Source organism: Panthera uncia, chromosome A2 (assembly GCF_023721935.1).
Source record: "Panthera uncia isolate 11264 chromosome A2, Puncia_PCG_1.0, whole genome shotgun sequence".
In the NCBI taxonomy this organism is placed as follows: domain Eukaryota; kingdom Metazoa; phylum Chordata; class Mammalia; order Carnivora; family Felidae; genus Panthera; species Panthera uncia.
The window spans coordinates 17,132,908-17,149,067 of NC_064816.1; the positions used below are offsets into that span (position 1 = coordinate 17,132,908).

The following is a 16,160-nucleotide window of genomic DNA, read 5'->3' on the forward strand; positions in this document are numbered from 1 at the left end:
TACGTGGAAGTTGAGAGACTTCTGACCTAACTGGAGTAAAGACAAGCTGCAGGAAATCTGGACACTTTGAAGTTGGTAATAGAGTTTTCTTCCTTCTGAATCAGAAACATTTCTTTTGTGACCATTCTAGTATTTATTTACTTATTTTTAGAATTCGTTTCAGGGAGCAGGGCCAGGCCCTTACTGCCTCTGTCTTCACCTCCATGCACAGGGAGTCCAGGCTTACCTGGTTACCCACAGAACTGTCAGTTCCCACTCCATCTGAAACGGGATGCTGGACCAGTGGTGGTGTTTGGTCAGCATCCCAACTTTGGCCGAGCCATTGAGCCGTAACAGTTCCCATTACCACCTGGCCCTCTTCCCCTCTTAGAAATGTCCAGAATGTCTCCTTTGGTTGAGCAGTGTTTCTCTGTAGTATCCTAAGGAGATTGACAAAATGGTCCCTGAGGGTGGCTGGATGAGATGCACCCATGTGCTTGAGCACTGGTGAAACCTTCTGTTGTGTGTAAAATCTCTGAGAGAAAGAGGTGGCCACTCAAGCCCCCGGCCCGCTCTACTGGAGACACCAGAAAATACAGACTCCACTTTTCTAGAAGGAAATAGGGAGAGGGGGTGTATTAACAGAGTAGAGAGAAGCCACTAGTGGGACTTGCCTCAGTGGTGTTGCTCTTGTCTGCATGTCGGCTTCTGTTCTGGGGCATGTGCATCTCTGCCTGAGAATAACCCAGTCCTAGAAGAGCAGGGAACATGAAAATGCCTAGGCTTTGGCACTTGGGCACTGGTATGTCCTCCCATCTCCATACCTGGTGATAATCTGAGTTTAATCTTCCTCTGAGGTGATGGTGTCTCAATTATAGAAAAGTCCCTTTCTCCGTCTTCACCTGTGCCAGGTTTGAGGCAAGGAATGTTCCTGTGCACCTGAGTACCTGCTTGCATTGCTGCATGTTACTTACTGTTCAGGGTTTGAGCTTCCTGGTGTCAGGACTTCTTCAGAAGCCCTCTCTGACCACTCCAGACCAGATTCCACAGTCTACGCGTGTATGTGGCATCAAGCAGCTTCTTTTTATTTTTTTTTTTAAGTTAATTTATTTACAGAAAGAGGGTGCACGCGTGGGGGAGGGGCAGAGAGAATCCCAAGCAGGCTCCCTGTCAGGGCAGAGCCCAATGCAGGGCTCCATGCAATCCCACCAATCATGAGATCATGACCTGAGCTGAAATCGGGAGTCAGCCGCTTAACCCACTGAGCCACCTAGGCACCCCATCATGAGGCAGCTTCTTAAGCCCTTACTGCTATGTTTCTGTGTGAGGTCCAGACTGACAGAGTGGACTTCCAAGGCGTTCTTGGCCTCCTACGCTGGCGAGCATCAGTGCCTAAATCTGTGGCTCCTACGCCATCACATGCGCAGTCATCGGCCTCCTTGGCGCCCCCAAACCGCCGCATTATTGAGTCATCTTTTGGCACCGTCTCCTCGCTGCCACCCTACTCCCCGGAATGAGAAAACGCAGACCATACATTTCCAGAAAGAGGGAAGCGCATCTTAACCAGGGGACGGAGAAACTTCTAATGGGGTTTCCTTTAACAGTGCTGCTCTTGTCCGCATCTCCATTGGGAGTGGGGGGCGATCGGCTTCTACCCTGGGTAGTGATTATCTCCTCCTGACGATAATCCAGCCCGGGAAGAGAAACTCCCAGGTGGGCCGGGTCCAGGGCGCAAAGGAGACCGAGCACGGCTCAGGGAGAAATAGGGCGGCGTGGGGGCGGCGCGGGGGCGGGCGGGGGCTGTTATGGCTGGCGCAGCATCCCAGGGCACCGTCTCCTAGAGACCGCGGCGCGCGCGGGCTCCGCGGCGGTTGTCCGGGCGACGGCGCTGCACGGCGCGGGCATCCCCGCGGCCCCTCCTCTGGACGTGCGCGCGATCTGGGCGCCATGGCGGCGGCGGCGGCCCCGAGGCCAGAGGCCGCGAGTCCGAAGTGGGCACCGCCTGAACGCGAGCGGGCCGGGGCCGCGGCCGGGCTGGACGACTGCGAGGACGCACCGGTCCGGCCGCTGTGCAAGCCCCGCGGCATCTGCTCGCGCGCCTACTTCCTGGTGCTGATGGTGTTCGTGCACCTGTACCTGGGCAACGTGCTGGCGCTGCTCCTCTTCGTGCACTACAGCAACGGCGACGAGAGCAGCGACCCCGGGCCCCAGCGCCGCTCCCAGGGCCCCGGGCCCGCGCCAACCCTGGGTCCCCTCACCCGGCTGGAGGGCATCAAGGTGAGGACCCCCGCCTCGCTACGCTCCAGGCCCTGCACGGCCGAGCCCGTGACAGCCGCCGCCCAGCCCACGACCTCCACGTTGCTCCCTGCGTCTGCCCCGCGCGAACCCCGCTCGTCGCGCTCGGGGCCCCGGGCGCCTGTACTTTCCTCGGGCGTTGCGGCCTGGGGCCCGAGCTGCCCGCAGTGCCCCTTTCCCTTAGGTGGGGCACGAACGTAAAGTCCAGCTGGTCGCGGACAGGGATCACTTCATCCGAACACTCAGCCTCAAGCCGCTGCTCTTTGGTAAGTTCGCCGGGCGCTCCTGGGAAGGGCCAGGGGCTGCGGTTTGGGGGTGCCTGGAGGCTTGTTTTGACCACGTGACTTCTGTTTTGAAAATGGCTGCTTCAGAGTAGCTCTTTTTCCACCCAAAGGTTTCCCAAAGTGCAGTACCCGCCCCCACCTCCATAATAGGGTTGTACAGGGTGACCTTTCCACACTCCCCTCTCTGACCCCTACTCTACAGCTGATCCTTCCATCACAGGGCTGGGCAATGTGACCCTGAGGCCATTGTCTAAACATTTCATTGAAACTGTCTTTGGACACTCCCTGCCATCATTAATTCTGTCATATTCTAGAATGGGGGAGCGTGGGAGAGACTAATAACCAGGTCCTAGCTGATCTCAGGGCCTCTGAGGAAGACTCTCACTCCCAAAGTGGGCTCTGTGGGCTGATGAAAAGCACTCTGTCCAATGTGAATGTCAGTGCCCCCAAACCTGCCCCCCTGGACCACCAGCCTTAGCTACCAGCACCTTGGGGTTCTTAGGATGGAGTTGTAGGCAAAACCTTCTAGGGTGGCCTCATTTGGAAGCAGCATCATAAGCTCACATTTTCCGAGCTCTGGTTATGTGCTAGGCTTCATGTGATCGTTTCATTTCATTCTTACACCCCCTCGGTGAGATGAGTGTGGATCCCACCCTCAGGTTACTGGGTGAGAAAGTGAAGCACAGAGAGCTGTGGTTGCTTGGTCAGGCTCATACAGCTAGTTCAGGGATGAAGCTAGGATTAGAACCCAGGCAGCCTGTCTCCAGGGCCTATACTCTAAAGCCAACATTCTGGCTGAGAAGATTCAGAAGTCCTTCAGAGACCACCAGTGTCAACAAGGTGGGGTTCCCCAGAACCATGACCTTGCCCAGGATAGGTTTGCCCACCCAACCCTAGGTACTCAGTCTCAGTGACACACTTACCACAGACTTGGGGCCATTCCTGCCTGCTGTGGGATGGTGTGGGTAAGGGGCTTTAAGAAGGGGGCTGGGGACCAAAGCAGAGCATCTGAGCACATGCCATTACCCCTGGGGCAGAGGGCCGTGGTTGAGAATTATACTTAGGCCTTTGAGAATGATTTCACATGCATGCTGTGTGAGGGGAAATAGGTAATGTTGGTCCTGTTCTGGGAAGGACCCTAGAAGGTTGTTACTGTTATTATTACTACTGCATAACCGATGAAGTCTATGCCAAACACTATTTTAAGGCTGAGAACACAGCATTGAACAAAATAGGAGGAAAACAACAACAACAACACACATCTGAAGCTGACATTTGAAAAAGAAGACAGTAAATAAACAAGCAAGTATATATGGCGTGTCAGATGGTGATACACGACTGCAGACAAATAAGGCAGAATTTCAACTGGGGTTGAATGAAACTCTTAATAGAGGCCAAGGAGGCCAAGGTAGGCCTCCCTGCAGACTTGTAGGAGCTGTGGGATCAAGGCAGGTGGCTGTCAGGAAAAGGTGATCCAGGCAACGGGAACAACACTCACCCTTTTACTGCTACACTGCCATGAACAGATACATCTGAAGGGGTTGTACTGTCTCCCGTCAGCCTTCTTGGGACATGTAGACACTTAATTCAGATGAGCCATGAGGCCATAACCGTACCCCTCACCCCCTAACATGCAGCTGTTGCATCAAAGCCTTACAAAGCTGAGAATGAGAAACCCAAACCCCATAAATTGCAGGAAGCAGGAGAGATGTGACAAAAGGTCAGCTGGTCCTGGTTAAGCCATCCGATGGGTCTGTGTATCCGCAAATCACAAAGGGCTGTGGCCCCCATTTTCTCAAACTCTTACATTGCCTTTGAGTCCGCTGGTGGATGGTGTCCCAGGTTTTACCCTGAGGCTTGCTCCTTGGTGAAACGAGGTGAGCCACATGAAGAAGAGATTAGTGATTACAGGAAGTCCACTTGTGAGGCAGGAAAAGCACAGGGGAGAGGGTGTGAGAGGAGGAGGAGTTCCTGAATGCGTGGTGTTGGATGAACCCAAAGAATGAAGCCTCATCTCAAGGAGGAGTGTCTGTCTTCTGTGCCTGTTTAGTCATCTACTGTCACCCTAAAAAGGCAGGAGGGCCTAAGGAGAATGGGCCTGCTGTGGGTTCTGTCACCTCTGCCCTGCTGCTCTTGGCTCCAGACCTGTGACCTTCAACCTCAGGGACCCAAGATGCCAGGGTTCAAGGGGTGGGTGTTCATAATGTAAGCTGGGGCAAGGGGGTTGGGTTCTGCCCCAGGGTGCCTCCACCTGCATGGGAGGGAGCCCCACCATTTCATGGGGAAGACCCCATGCAACCACCAGTCTCTCCCTTTGGGAGACATTTCCTGTTTCCCACCTTTATCCCTAGAGACATGGGGCAAGCGGGACCAGGCCACAAAGGCCCCACCCTGAGTTCTTGCCGTAATACCTACTTGACTGTGGTAGGCATTTTGCAAAGATTTGGACTACTGGAAGTCAGCTGAGGACTTCATCCTGTTCCGTTCAGAAGGGAGGTGTCCCAGTTTTGAGTCATTGCCATCTCTCTGGGGACACTGCCTTCTTTCATGTGGCTCACTTCTCCTTCCATCCCACCCCACCCTCATTCTGTGTTTGAACAGATCGATCTTACCACCCCCTTCCTTAAAAGTCTCCAAGATTCCCACTTCACTTCTAAGTTTCATTTGGTACCCTCATCTTCTGCTGCCCCCTCACTCACTCACTGCTGTCCCCAAGCTCATGCTGCCTTGGGGCCTTTGTGCTATGCTCACTACCAGAAAGCTCACGTCTAGCTCTTCCCACAAAGAGGATGGCTTCAGCTCCATTGGGCCTCTACGCATACATCCCCTCCTCAGATACCTCCCTTGACCTCAAACTGGTCTTAAGAGGTTCCGAGATGCTCTTACATCAGCCTGCTTGGTTTTCTTCTCAGCGCTTGGCATCATTGGAGACTATTTTCTGTATTTATTTGTCATTTTCATGCCTCTGCCCCTAAAGATGAGCTGCATGCAGAGGAGGCCTGATTTGTGCTGGCTGTGTAGCCAGGAGCCAGAGTCGTGTCTATTGCTGGTCCTTATTGGCTGGCTGGAGGGATTTACTGGGCACTCAGCCAGACCAGCACCTATCTGCTTGCTTGAAGTGACTTCCCACCACCCTGGCAGGTGCCCCCTGATTCGGCACTCCCTTCAAGAGCAGCAGGGGGCACTTTCAGAAGGCCAACAAGAGCTTTAGCCCATTTTCTTACTATTTAAGGTAAATGAGTAACTTAACACCAGTACACAAAACAATTTATCTTAAAACCATGACTGCTTTATCATGGGATTTCCAAGTCAGTTCAAGAAAACAATTAGGCAGTTACTTAAGACCACTGTGTTCTTGACAAACACTGGAGGCCCAGAAATAGGGGAAGAACTTTTTGTGTGCATATAAGTTCAGATTTGTAAGCAGCTTAATACAATTTTCTGCATGGACCTCTCTCCACCCCCTGTGCTTTTGCATGGGCCTACCGCTTGGGGCAGTCTGTGTGTGGCTTGACAAGTAGCATCCTGCCCAGAATGAGCAAAGCCTGAGGCTTTGCACCTGCCCTGAAATAGATTGGGCTGCTGGGGCTTGTGGGCATTAGCCAGGCTGTCATCCCAGGCCTGGGACAGAAAGGTGGTCTTGCCTACCCAGCACACACAGCTGCCAGGGAGCAAGCCTCCTTCATGTCTGGGCAGAGCACTATAGCTCAGGAAGGGGCCCTTTAGCGTTGATCACAGAAGGGTTTATGCCCTGCTTGGGCTGTTCCTGGGGCTGGTCTATAAGTATCCATGAAGGGCAGCAGATAGAGGGTTTTATGTATGTCCAGCCAGGGCAGGACATGGTTTGTATGGCTGCTGCTGAGGCTGTGGCTACAAAGTCCCAGGCTCTTCCTGCATTAACTCCTATTCTGGGCACTGGTGATGGTGCCACCTGCGCACCGCCAACTGCAGATTTCTGTGACCTTGGCTCCAGGCGTAGGCTGTGGTTACCAGCAACCGATGGCCCTGCACCTCCCCGCTTAGCACGTAGGTCCCAGCATGCCTTCCTCGCAAGAGGTTGTGCATGCATGTGGCATCCAGCTGCAGCCAGCGACGCAGAATAGGCGCCAGTTCCACAGCAGGCAGTGGGCCTGCCTTCAGCACCTCTAGCCCGGAGTCCAGGTTGCAGTCTCAGAGGCCAAAGGACGAGCCGTTGCATCGGGAGAGCCTGACCTTCACTGCTGAATGGGACCAGAGGAGTGGGGTGATGTGCAGGGCTTCTAAGAATAACCCCCCCACCCCCCACCACCTAGTGACCCACACCCTCTTGTGATGCTCTACCCTTAATCAGGATCCTAGGGAAGGGCTGAAGTCCTGGCGGCCACTCTCCTAGGCAGATTTGTTTGGTGTGTTGTTTTAGCAATGCCAAGCTTATTAAAGGCATTTATTTTGTAGCTTTAACCAGGTATAGCATTTAAGTGTCCCCTCTTTCATCTGTCTTATCCAAGCTGGGAGCTGGGATGGAGGCACTTGTAAGGTGGGTGTAAGGAGTACTGGACGCTAGGGATGGGCTCACCAAAGTCGCTGGCACAGAGCGCGTCCAGAACCTCGTTGGATGAGCGGGCGTCCTGCAACTCGCAGTCCCTGCAGCTGGCGCGCGGCACTGGGGGGAGGGGGGGAGGGGCCGAGTGAGGCTCCGCCAGCCGAGAGTGGGGGAAGGGCCGTCAGCGCGGGCTGGGGGAGCCTTCCCATGGGCCCCTCGATCTTCACCCTTTCTGAGACCTGCTGCTGTGGCCAGTCCCTGTCTTCCCTACCAGAGAGACCCGTGTACCTGGCCCTGCGGGGAGCGGCTTGGAAGGGTGGGGCGCTGCCCGTGGACATGGCCTGGGGGCCGCGTGGGGACTCACGTGGGCGGCCCAGGCGGGAGCCTACGGAGACAGCCGCGACGCAGAGGCTGTGCCCGGCGGGGAAGCGGCCGCAGTGCAGGATGGCGGGCCAGGGGTAGCCGTAGCCGGCCATGATGGGCGCACAGCTGGCCTGCACGGCCTCACACAGGCTGCGGCACGGGTAGATGAGCCTGCGGAGGTGGGGGGAGGGGAAGTATCGGGTGGCCGGGCGCTCAGGACTTCCTGGCCCCTGGGCTGGAGCTCCTGTCCCGTCCCAGTGCAGAGGTACAGCCAGTGACTCCACGGTTGCTGGGCAACGACGCCTGGTCACCTGGCAACAGCCCTCAGCCCCGCAACCTCCTCCCAGCGTTTAGGTCTTACATCCCCCACCGTCCTCGCGTGGTGCTCGAGTGGCTCGGGCCACTATCCCGCTTTCCAGCGCACCCCGCCCCCCTCCAGCCATGGCGGAAGTCCACTGACGGGGAGAGGGTTGTATGCGAAGGACCCTGCACTGGGGGCCTTCACAACCCCATTTCGGAGGGAGAAAGCAGAGCCCTCCCTCTTGTCCTGAAAGGCCTGCAGGAGACTGCCGCTTCTGGTCGAGGCTGGGGTTGGCAAAGAGCGCAGAGGCCTGATCATTGGATTCTGAAAGAGCTCATTCTTGCTGCTACTGGCGTGGTCACCCTGAGGCTCTGGGAAGGTCCCTCACTCTGCAAAGAAGGAACTGAGGGAGCCGTTCACGGGATAGGTTAGGCTGGGGAAGAGGAATCAGCCTTGCCATCTCTGGACTCTGGGAGAAAAGGCCCCCAGATGAGATGTGGCTCCGTCTCTTGCTGGGATCTCTTGGGCAGAGTTTCCACACCCACTGGAGAGGGGCTTCTGCCCCGCCCCCCAGCCAAAAACAGCCTACCCACTTGTCATACCTTGTTGATGTTCAAGAGCCCTTGAGGATTCATGGGTCCAGAGGTGCTCACCATCGATGGTCCCTTACCTATGTCTCCTCTGTCCCATAGGCACCTGCTCCCCTGTGCCAGGAACACCCTGACAAAACAATCCTTCATCTTCATTTCCCTCCCCACCCCTACCAGCACCTAGCATGGATAGGTATCCAGCAGTGGTTAGTGAACAGACCCTGGCAGAGGAAAGGCCCCCCATCCACCCTCACCTAGGAGCCCCTGCCCTACCTGTCAAGGCACACAGGGGCAAAAAGGGAGCAGAGGAAGAGGCGGGCATCAGGGTGGCACTCCCTGGCCAGCAGGGGCAACCAGCTGACTGACTGCTGGACAGCCTCAGTTGCCGTGTCATGATCCAGCAAGTTGGGCAGCTGCATCTCTGTGTAGCCAATGTCATGGCACAGCGCCATGGCTTGGGGAATAGGCATGCACCGTGTGGGGACCCAGGGAGCCCCTACCCCACTGTCACCCCACATCACCACCAGTGCCACAAACAGCCACAGCCTTTGATCCATCACCTGCTCTGTCTGCCTTGGTCTCAATGAGTTGAGGTTGAGGGCTTTATAGGGCTGCATGCACACCCCAGGAGGCTGTGTTTGTGCAGCCTCCTAGGTGCTGGGACCCATCTGCTTAGGCCCCAGTGTACTGGCCTGAGCCATTTGCATTTGATTAGCACACTGCAGGGGACTGTAGAGGTTGGTGGCATCTCCTTTGGGTCTATGGATTACCAGCACTTAATAAACTGAAGAAACCTGGGCCTGTGTTTTTTCTTTTTCTGGTTTACTTTTCTTGTTTGTTTATTGTTTAAACTATCAGGAGGTGACTGTTGACTAGCAGTTTGGTGTCATCCATTGTCCAGTGCTACCCCTGCCTCCCCAGTGGATGGCTCATACCCTTTCTGGGTTTACTGGGTTGAGGGGTCAAGCAAGCCAGAGTGGGGGGCCTTTGTCCTGCCTTTAGTGTCATCACATCTGGGTAACCTACCCATGGAAGCTGAATGTGGTTGTGAGCATGGACTCTGGAGTGCAACAGCCTGGGTGGCCCTAAGCAAGTTGCTGATGTCTCTGTACTTGCCGTGCGTCATGAATAGGAAGGCAAACTGATGGGGCCCTTTTTTCTAGGATGAGTATAGGGATTAAGGAGTTGGCGATGTGATTAGGACAGGGTACAGAGTCTATACCACCTAAATGTGATCTGCTGTGATAACCACTAAAAATCATTTTAGTCCTGGCTCTGAGCAGCCATTTTCCTTCCTCTTGGCAATGACCGGAACTTCATGCTGGGAGTGTAACCCAAAGAAGTGGTAGACCACGCTGTAGTCCTGAGGGGTCACTGTGATGGTGTGGCCCTGCCTCCACCTCTTGGTGGCCTCTTGGTCCCCATCTAAGGAAGTCTTCTTTCCCAGGAATGAGGGAATGTAGCTCCTAAAAGTGCGTGGGGACATTGGGGTGTGGGACCCCCAAGTGTGAGGCTCACTTTCCAGCTCATCCAAGCTGCTTGTGAGGCTGGTGTGGTGGCATCCAGCCAGGCCTGACTGGCTTTTACTCGGGCTTAGAGGCATGACATTCAGTGTACACTTGTTCCCAAAGCAAAGGACACCCAGACGTCTTCCCAGAGCATCTGTCAAAGACCTGAGTGACCCCCACCACCACCACTGATGTGCCAGCACTGGGCATCTCAGCCCTGGGCAGAAGACTTGTGCAGAATAGAGGGCAAGGACTGGCCTACAGCACTGAATGTTTTACACTTTGTTTTTATTTGAACAATTCTGAAAAGCAAAATTGAAAGCAAACCCAGCCACCATCATCCACTTTTAAATATATACCAAATAAGAAGTGGAGGTCAACCCTCTGGCCTTCAGTCCCACTGCAAGGTGGGTTAACCCCTATCCAGCTTAGCTCTGGCGAGCTTTCCAAGACTCCTCTGGGACGTGTGTTCTCTCAGCATCAAAGAAAGAAGCCCCACGTTCCAAATGCTGGCCAACCTTTGCAGGACAACTCAATCTTGGGGTCGGAGTCCAGAGTAGAGGTAAAGGGGTGTGTGAGGTCCTGATGTGGTGACCACCAGGGGACAGAGAGTACCCTAGAAACTCTGCAGAGAAGGTACTGGTTGCATCACTGCCTGGGCTCAGCCCTCGGCTTCACCCACCTCCTCTCCTGGCAGAAATCCCTGGCTTCCTGAGTGATGAAGAGTGTCGGCTCATCATCCACCTGGCCCAGATGAAGGGGCTACAGCGCAGCCAGATTCTGCCCACTGAAGAATACGAGGAGGCAATGGGCACAATGCAGGTCAGCCAGCTGGACCTCTTCCGGCTGTTGGACCAGAACCATGACGGTCGCCTGCAGCTCCGCGAGGTTGGGATCCTGGGGTCTGGAATAGACACAGGGTGGGAGCGCCCTGAATTGTCTTTCTGGTGGCCTGCTCAGCCCTGGCCCTGAGAGTCAGGTGCCACCTCAGATCAGCTTGGGCATGCTCAGTTCCAGAGGCCCCCTCCTTCACTGGAGAGCCCCTGGCTGCCCTGGGAACCCCAGAAGATGGCAGGAGAATCCCCCTGGGGGTGATGACCTTTATTGCCACAGTTCCTGGGTGGTGCACCATCTGTGATCTGGATTCCTTGCTGCCACGGCTGGGGTCCCCACAAAACCCATGGTGGAGGGGTGGCAGCTCTGAGGTAGCCAGAAGTCTGCATCTCTCTTTTACATGCCCCTCACTCACACCAGGCTTCTGACAGAGGTCTTGGCAGGGTATGTGGTCCCTTGCCTATACAGAGAATGCCTCACTGAGCCTGGGCTTCTTTGACGAGCTTAGTGGTCATGCTGTGGCCAGCCCTCCCCTTGGTGTCTGTTCTCTGTTTGCACTCAGGCCTTGGCCTCCCCACCTCACCTCGGGTATCTGAGTGGGATACAGTGCTGTCCTTCACTCTGCCCCCAACCAGCTGACGGTGCTCCCCATGGAGGCCACAGTCCCAACAGGGGCAGGAATGCCTATGGCCTGCAGGCCTCTTAACTATCTTCCTGGCCTCCTCCCCAGATGCCTGTGGGCCTTTCTGCCTACCATCCCTTCAGCTCAGGGACCTCAGGCTCTGTTCTGTGTCCTCACCCATACCCCATCACCTGAACCCTTAACCTTTACAGCAAGAACTGGGTGACTGTCTATGCTCTAGGGGCTCTCCATCATTGGGGCCACTCCACTGAGGGACCATCTTGTGCTTTAGGTCCTGGCCCAGACTCGCCTGGGAAATGGACGGTGGATGACTCCAGAGAACATTCAGGAGATGTACTCTGCGATCAAGGCTGACCCTGATGGTGATGGTGAGCCCATACCTCGCCACAGTTCTGTCTCTGTGAGCCTCCTGCCCCCACAGCCAGGTGGCCTCTATACCCACCTTCTAGAGTAGCCAGAGATGATGGGGTGAGGATCCAGCCTTGCCCTCACTCCTGGGCTGGGTCATCCCACTCCTCTTGATGACAGTCTAGAGGGACATTCTTGGAGGCCATTTTGACCTCAACAGGCAGAGACTGGGGTACAGGAGGGAGCTTGCTTGGCTGGCAGAGGGCAGAGTGGGCACAGCAGGAACAGGGCAGTGAGACCAGCTTGAGCTTGGCTGTTCACCCTGCTCCATCTTCCTCTTTTCAGCCAAGCGTGAGGTCTTCCCCAGAAGCCACCCTCTCTGGTCTGATATCTTGCTTGCTTTCCTCTTGCCTGCCTAGAGTCATGCTAACTTCTGGGGGTGGTTTGGGTAGGGGAGCTGTCATACAAGTGCCCCACCCCCTCTTTGGTAATAATCCTCAGGATATTTCTGAGGTGTAGTCATCATTCACATGCCCAAGTTCTGGACAGAATGGGGAAGATACAACAGTGAAACAGGACTTGGAAGAATGGCCCTGTGGCTGGTGAACCCAGAGTGAAGGATCTGGCCAAGACCTGTGGCTGGAGGGGCACCATGATGCTACCATCCCTATGTACAGAGCCGGTAACAGGCCCACAGGCCTTAAGTGTTCCTCACCCTCAGAGATACCTGGGTCAAACAGTAGAAGGTTTCTTTCTTGGGTTAGCCAGGATTACATGGAGCAGACATCAGCTACTCTTCCAGAACCCCCAAAGGGTGGATTTCCTGTTTTGTGGGTTGGACAGGAACAGGGAAAGAGTGTTCTTACTTGGGAGAGCGGCCTGGCTTTCTTTGTTGAGGTAGACTGGTAACCCAGCAGACAGGACTGGCCAGATAGATATCTTCCACTCAGGATGGGACCTGAGGTCATAAGGGAACTCCTGGGGACCAGCCCCAGCTTAAACCCTACAGCGTGGAAGGCCCTGGACAGAACCCAGCCCTGACTGCTTTCTTCACCCTCTACAGGACCAGAGGGTAGCCACCATGTGCTTTAGAGCCACGCTGGAGGCCAGCCAAGGGCAGTGCTTGGCCTAAGGTCCTGGCCATATGGTTCACGCTTCCTTTGACCACCCTGCTGTGGCCAATCTAGTAGGGGTTAGGTCCTTTGGGGGACCAAATCAGGGTTTAAACTGAGGAAATGAATTTCCCTAGGTCTTCCTATAGGGCCTGATGTGACAGAAGGTTCATCTTACCCAAGAGTCCAGGTTGGGGGACAGGTACACATGGTCCCCCAGTGCCTGAGGCCAGGGGTAGGTAGGATGGTAAAGCCTGCCACTGTGGCTTCCTCACATGGGCTTGGGGGGCATGATGGTGGGGGCCCTGTGCAGGAGTGCTGAGCCTGCAGGAGTTCGCTGACATGGACCTTCGAGACTTCCACAAGTACATGAGGAGCCACAAGGCAGCATCCAGTGAGCTGGTGCGGAACAGCCACCACACGTGGCTCTACCAGGGTGAAGGTGCCCACCACGTCATGCGCTCCATCCGCCAGAGGTGAGCCCTGGAGCAGGAGAAAGCCATGTGGGGCCCTCACAGAAGTCCTTGGCTGGGGCCTAGAGGACAGACTTGATTAGCCAACTCAGGATTAAGTTCTATTCATTAGACCAGGATTGGGACCCATTAAAAAGGCAATTAACAAAGGCAAATTAGCCCTAATTGTGGGCAAACAATAGACATTTGGGATTAGAGATAGATAGATTGGAATATTTGTTTTTTGCTAATTAGAAAAATGACTTCTTATCTCCGTCTACAGGACCCCCTGCTCCTGAGCAGCCAGGGGTTTTAGATAAGGAACCTCCTTCCTGGAGGGAGTGACCCCCCCACACCCCCCCCCCCCCGCAACTTGGTGGAAATCTCATCTTTCTCACCCAGCGAGGTCTCTGGCATCCAGGGAGAAGGGTTCATGGGTAACCCCTTCTTGCTCTTACAGGGCCAGTCTAGGGTGGCCTAAGGGGCTTCCAGGGGAGGTGGGCAGGGGCAGAGCTTGTGGCATTCTGGGGGTCCAGCTCCTTCAGGGTGCTGCCTTGCATGAGATTACCCAGCCGAATTCCTACTGCCTACCAGGGTGCTACGCCTCACCCGCCTGTCACCTGAGATCGTGGAGCTCAGCGAGCCGCTGCAGGTTGTACGGTATGGCGAGGGAGGCCACTACCATGCCCATGTGGACAGCGGACCTGTGTACCCAGAGACCATCTGCTCCCATACTAAGTTGGTAGCCAATGAGTCTGTACCATTCGAGACCTCCTGCCGGCAAGTACCTCCCACCTGGGGTGGCCTTCAACTCCCAGACTAGACACTCCCATGACATAAACACAGTTCTGCCCTATGGGCATGCCCCCAGGGCCAGGAGAACATGGGAGCATCCTGGTTGAGGATACCCCATCTCTTGCCCTAGTTTGTTTACCAAGTGGCAGGAAAGGGGTGGCCATCTTGTCTCAGTGGCCAGACTAAGGTATGCACAGACACTGAAAAATTTCCCCAGAACTCTGAGGTAAGGGGAAAGGCTGGATTTCTGGCTTTTTTTTTTTTAACCCCCATCCCCGGGGTCTTGATTCTGCCTCCATTGCTGGAGGCCTCAGCTTCTCCCTTTGAAGCTTTGTCCCCCTCCTCTGCTAAGGCAGGGAGGCCGGTCTCTTCTCTTCATGTGGCTGCTCTGGGTCAGCCCCTTGTACTCCCCACCAGCCCTTCTGCATGGTCACGCTGCTTCTGCTAGCCTACCTTTCCCAGCCAGCCACGTAATTTAGCTAAGTGCACCTGTGATGTTGGCCACACAAAACATTGTGACACACAGAAAGAGATGGTTTGTGGGAGGAGTAACAGGCTAGGGTCTTGGCACTGACCTGCAGTGTTGTCACTGATCCCAGCCTGCCCCTCTGGCCCTTGGGAACCTGGGCAGCTTATCCTGCCCACAGGTAAGCTCCTGGGAGTGCCCACAGCTGGGGACCTGCTCAACGGGCCCCCTGCCTTACAGCTACATGACAGTGCTGTTTTATTTGAACAACGTCACCGGTGGGGGCGAGACTGTCTTCCCTGTAGCAGACAACAGAACCTACGATGAAATGGTAAGGGCCAACCAGGCTGTTAACTCTGGTGGGATGGCAGGTTCTTGGGCAATCATAGTATATAACCTTCCAGACCTGGGATGAGGGGCCCAAGTGAACCCCTGGGCACATCTGACTGGTTTCCCTCTGGCCACTTTTGGCTGCCTGGCCTTGGCTTTTGGCAGTGGGGGCAAGTTTGAAAACCTTACCATCCTGCTGTCCACAGAGTCTGATTCAAGATGACGTTGATCTCCGTGACACTCGGAGGCACTGTGACAAGGGGAACCTGCGGGTCAAGCCCCGGCAGGGCACAGCAGTCTTCTGGTACAACTACCTGCCTGATGGGCAAGGTGAGGGCCTGTGGCCAGGCCAAGCATGCCTTGAAGGAAACTTCCCTTTATCCAGCCCAGACTGCCACCTTGGTGGGATGTTTCTAGCACCCCTACAAATGGTTTTCTGCCTCTAGTGCCTCCCAAAGATCATCCTTAGTGACTTCAGTGGCCTGCACCTGTGCAGCCTCCTAGGTTATCTTGAACCCTGTGATTGATTCCCTGATGCTCCAGCCTTCCAGCTCACCGGGGCTGGGGACACAGGTCTGTCACCAACCCAGGCTGTGGACAGGCCTGGCAGTAAGAAAGCTGGTTTCAGAAGACCAGTGGTATTGTCAAGAAAGAGTATTGTCAAGGTATTGGTTGGAAAGAGATGCTGAGTCCCCAAGGACACCTTGGGGCCAGATTTAACCACCTAAGATGTGTACAGCTGGGCCCACCCTTGTCATGCCCTTGGCCTGCATAAGGTCAAGCTCAGGTTAGCTCAGCCTAGAGTCCCTTCGGTCGCCTCCCTTGCTCATACCATCCACCTCTCCTAGGTTGGGTGGGCGACGTGGACGACTACTCGCTGCATGGGGGCTGCCTGGTCACACGTGGCACTAAGTGGATCGCCAACAACTGGATCAATGTGGACCCCAGCAGGGCGCGGCAGGCGCTATTCCAGCAGGAGATGGCGCGCCTGGCCCGCGAAGGTGGCACTGATGCGCAGCCAGAGTGGGCCCTGGATCGGGCCTACCGCGACGCGCGTGTGGAGCTCTGAGGGGAGTGTTGGCCCCAGCCCCCAGCCACAGGCTGCCCGCCGCCCCAGACGGGGGGGTTGGGGGTGAGACCCGCCTTTCCCCTGTCCAGATGCAGGCCAAAGGCCTGGCTGATGTCTTGCCCCATTCCTGCCTCCAGCCGCGACTAGGGCACAGTTCCTACATTCGTGTTATTTATTGTGTACAGACCCATGCTGCCCCCTAAAATAAAACCACACGGCTTTGAGCCGCTGGGCCCCCGAAGCAGCGGGTCGGGCCGGGGGAGGGGGAG

The 16,160-nt window shown here is 55.5% G+C and overlaps 1 protein-coding gene across 1 annotated transcript; it reads left to right on the forward strand.

The window, feature by feature from the left end:
* Nucleotides 1-1,882: 1,882 nt before the first annotated feature.
* On the forward strand, nucleotides 1,883-16,115 carry P4HTM (prolyl 4-hydroxylase, transmembrane). The gene is made up of 9 exons (XM_049640398.1): nucleotides 1,883-2,256; nucleotides 2,459-2,540; nucleotides 10,540-10,730; nucleotides 11,591-11,687; nucleotides 13,093-13,255; nucleotides 13,826-14,011; nucleotides 14,733-14,823; nucleotides 15,029-15,152; nucleotides 15,671-16,115. Exons 1-9 carry the CDS (start codon nucleotides 1,927-1,929, stop codon nucleotides 15,889-15,891), a joined length of 1,485 nt encoding a protein of 494 aa, XP_049496355.1. The 5' UTR covers nucleotides 1,883-1,926; the 3' UTR covers nucleotides 15,892-16,115.
* Nucleotides 16,116-16,160: the final 45 nt, after the last annotated feature.

Bases quoted from the DNA above. Each gene is read 5' to 3' on its own strand.
- P4HTM (XM_049640398.1), top strand. From the start codon at position 1,927: ATGGCGGCGGCGGCGGCCCCGAGGCCAGAGGCCGCGAGTCCGAAGTGG. The intron at 2,541-10,539 runs GTAAGTTCGCCG...CTCTCCTGGCAG, and splicing joins CCTCAAGCCGCTGCTCTTTG to AAATCCCTGGCTTCCTGAGT. The intron at 15,153-15,670 runs GTGAGGGCCTGT...CACCTCTCCTAG, and splicing joins CTACCTGCCTGATGGGCAAG to GTTGGGTGGGCGACGTGGAC.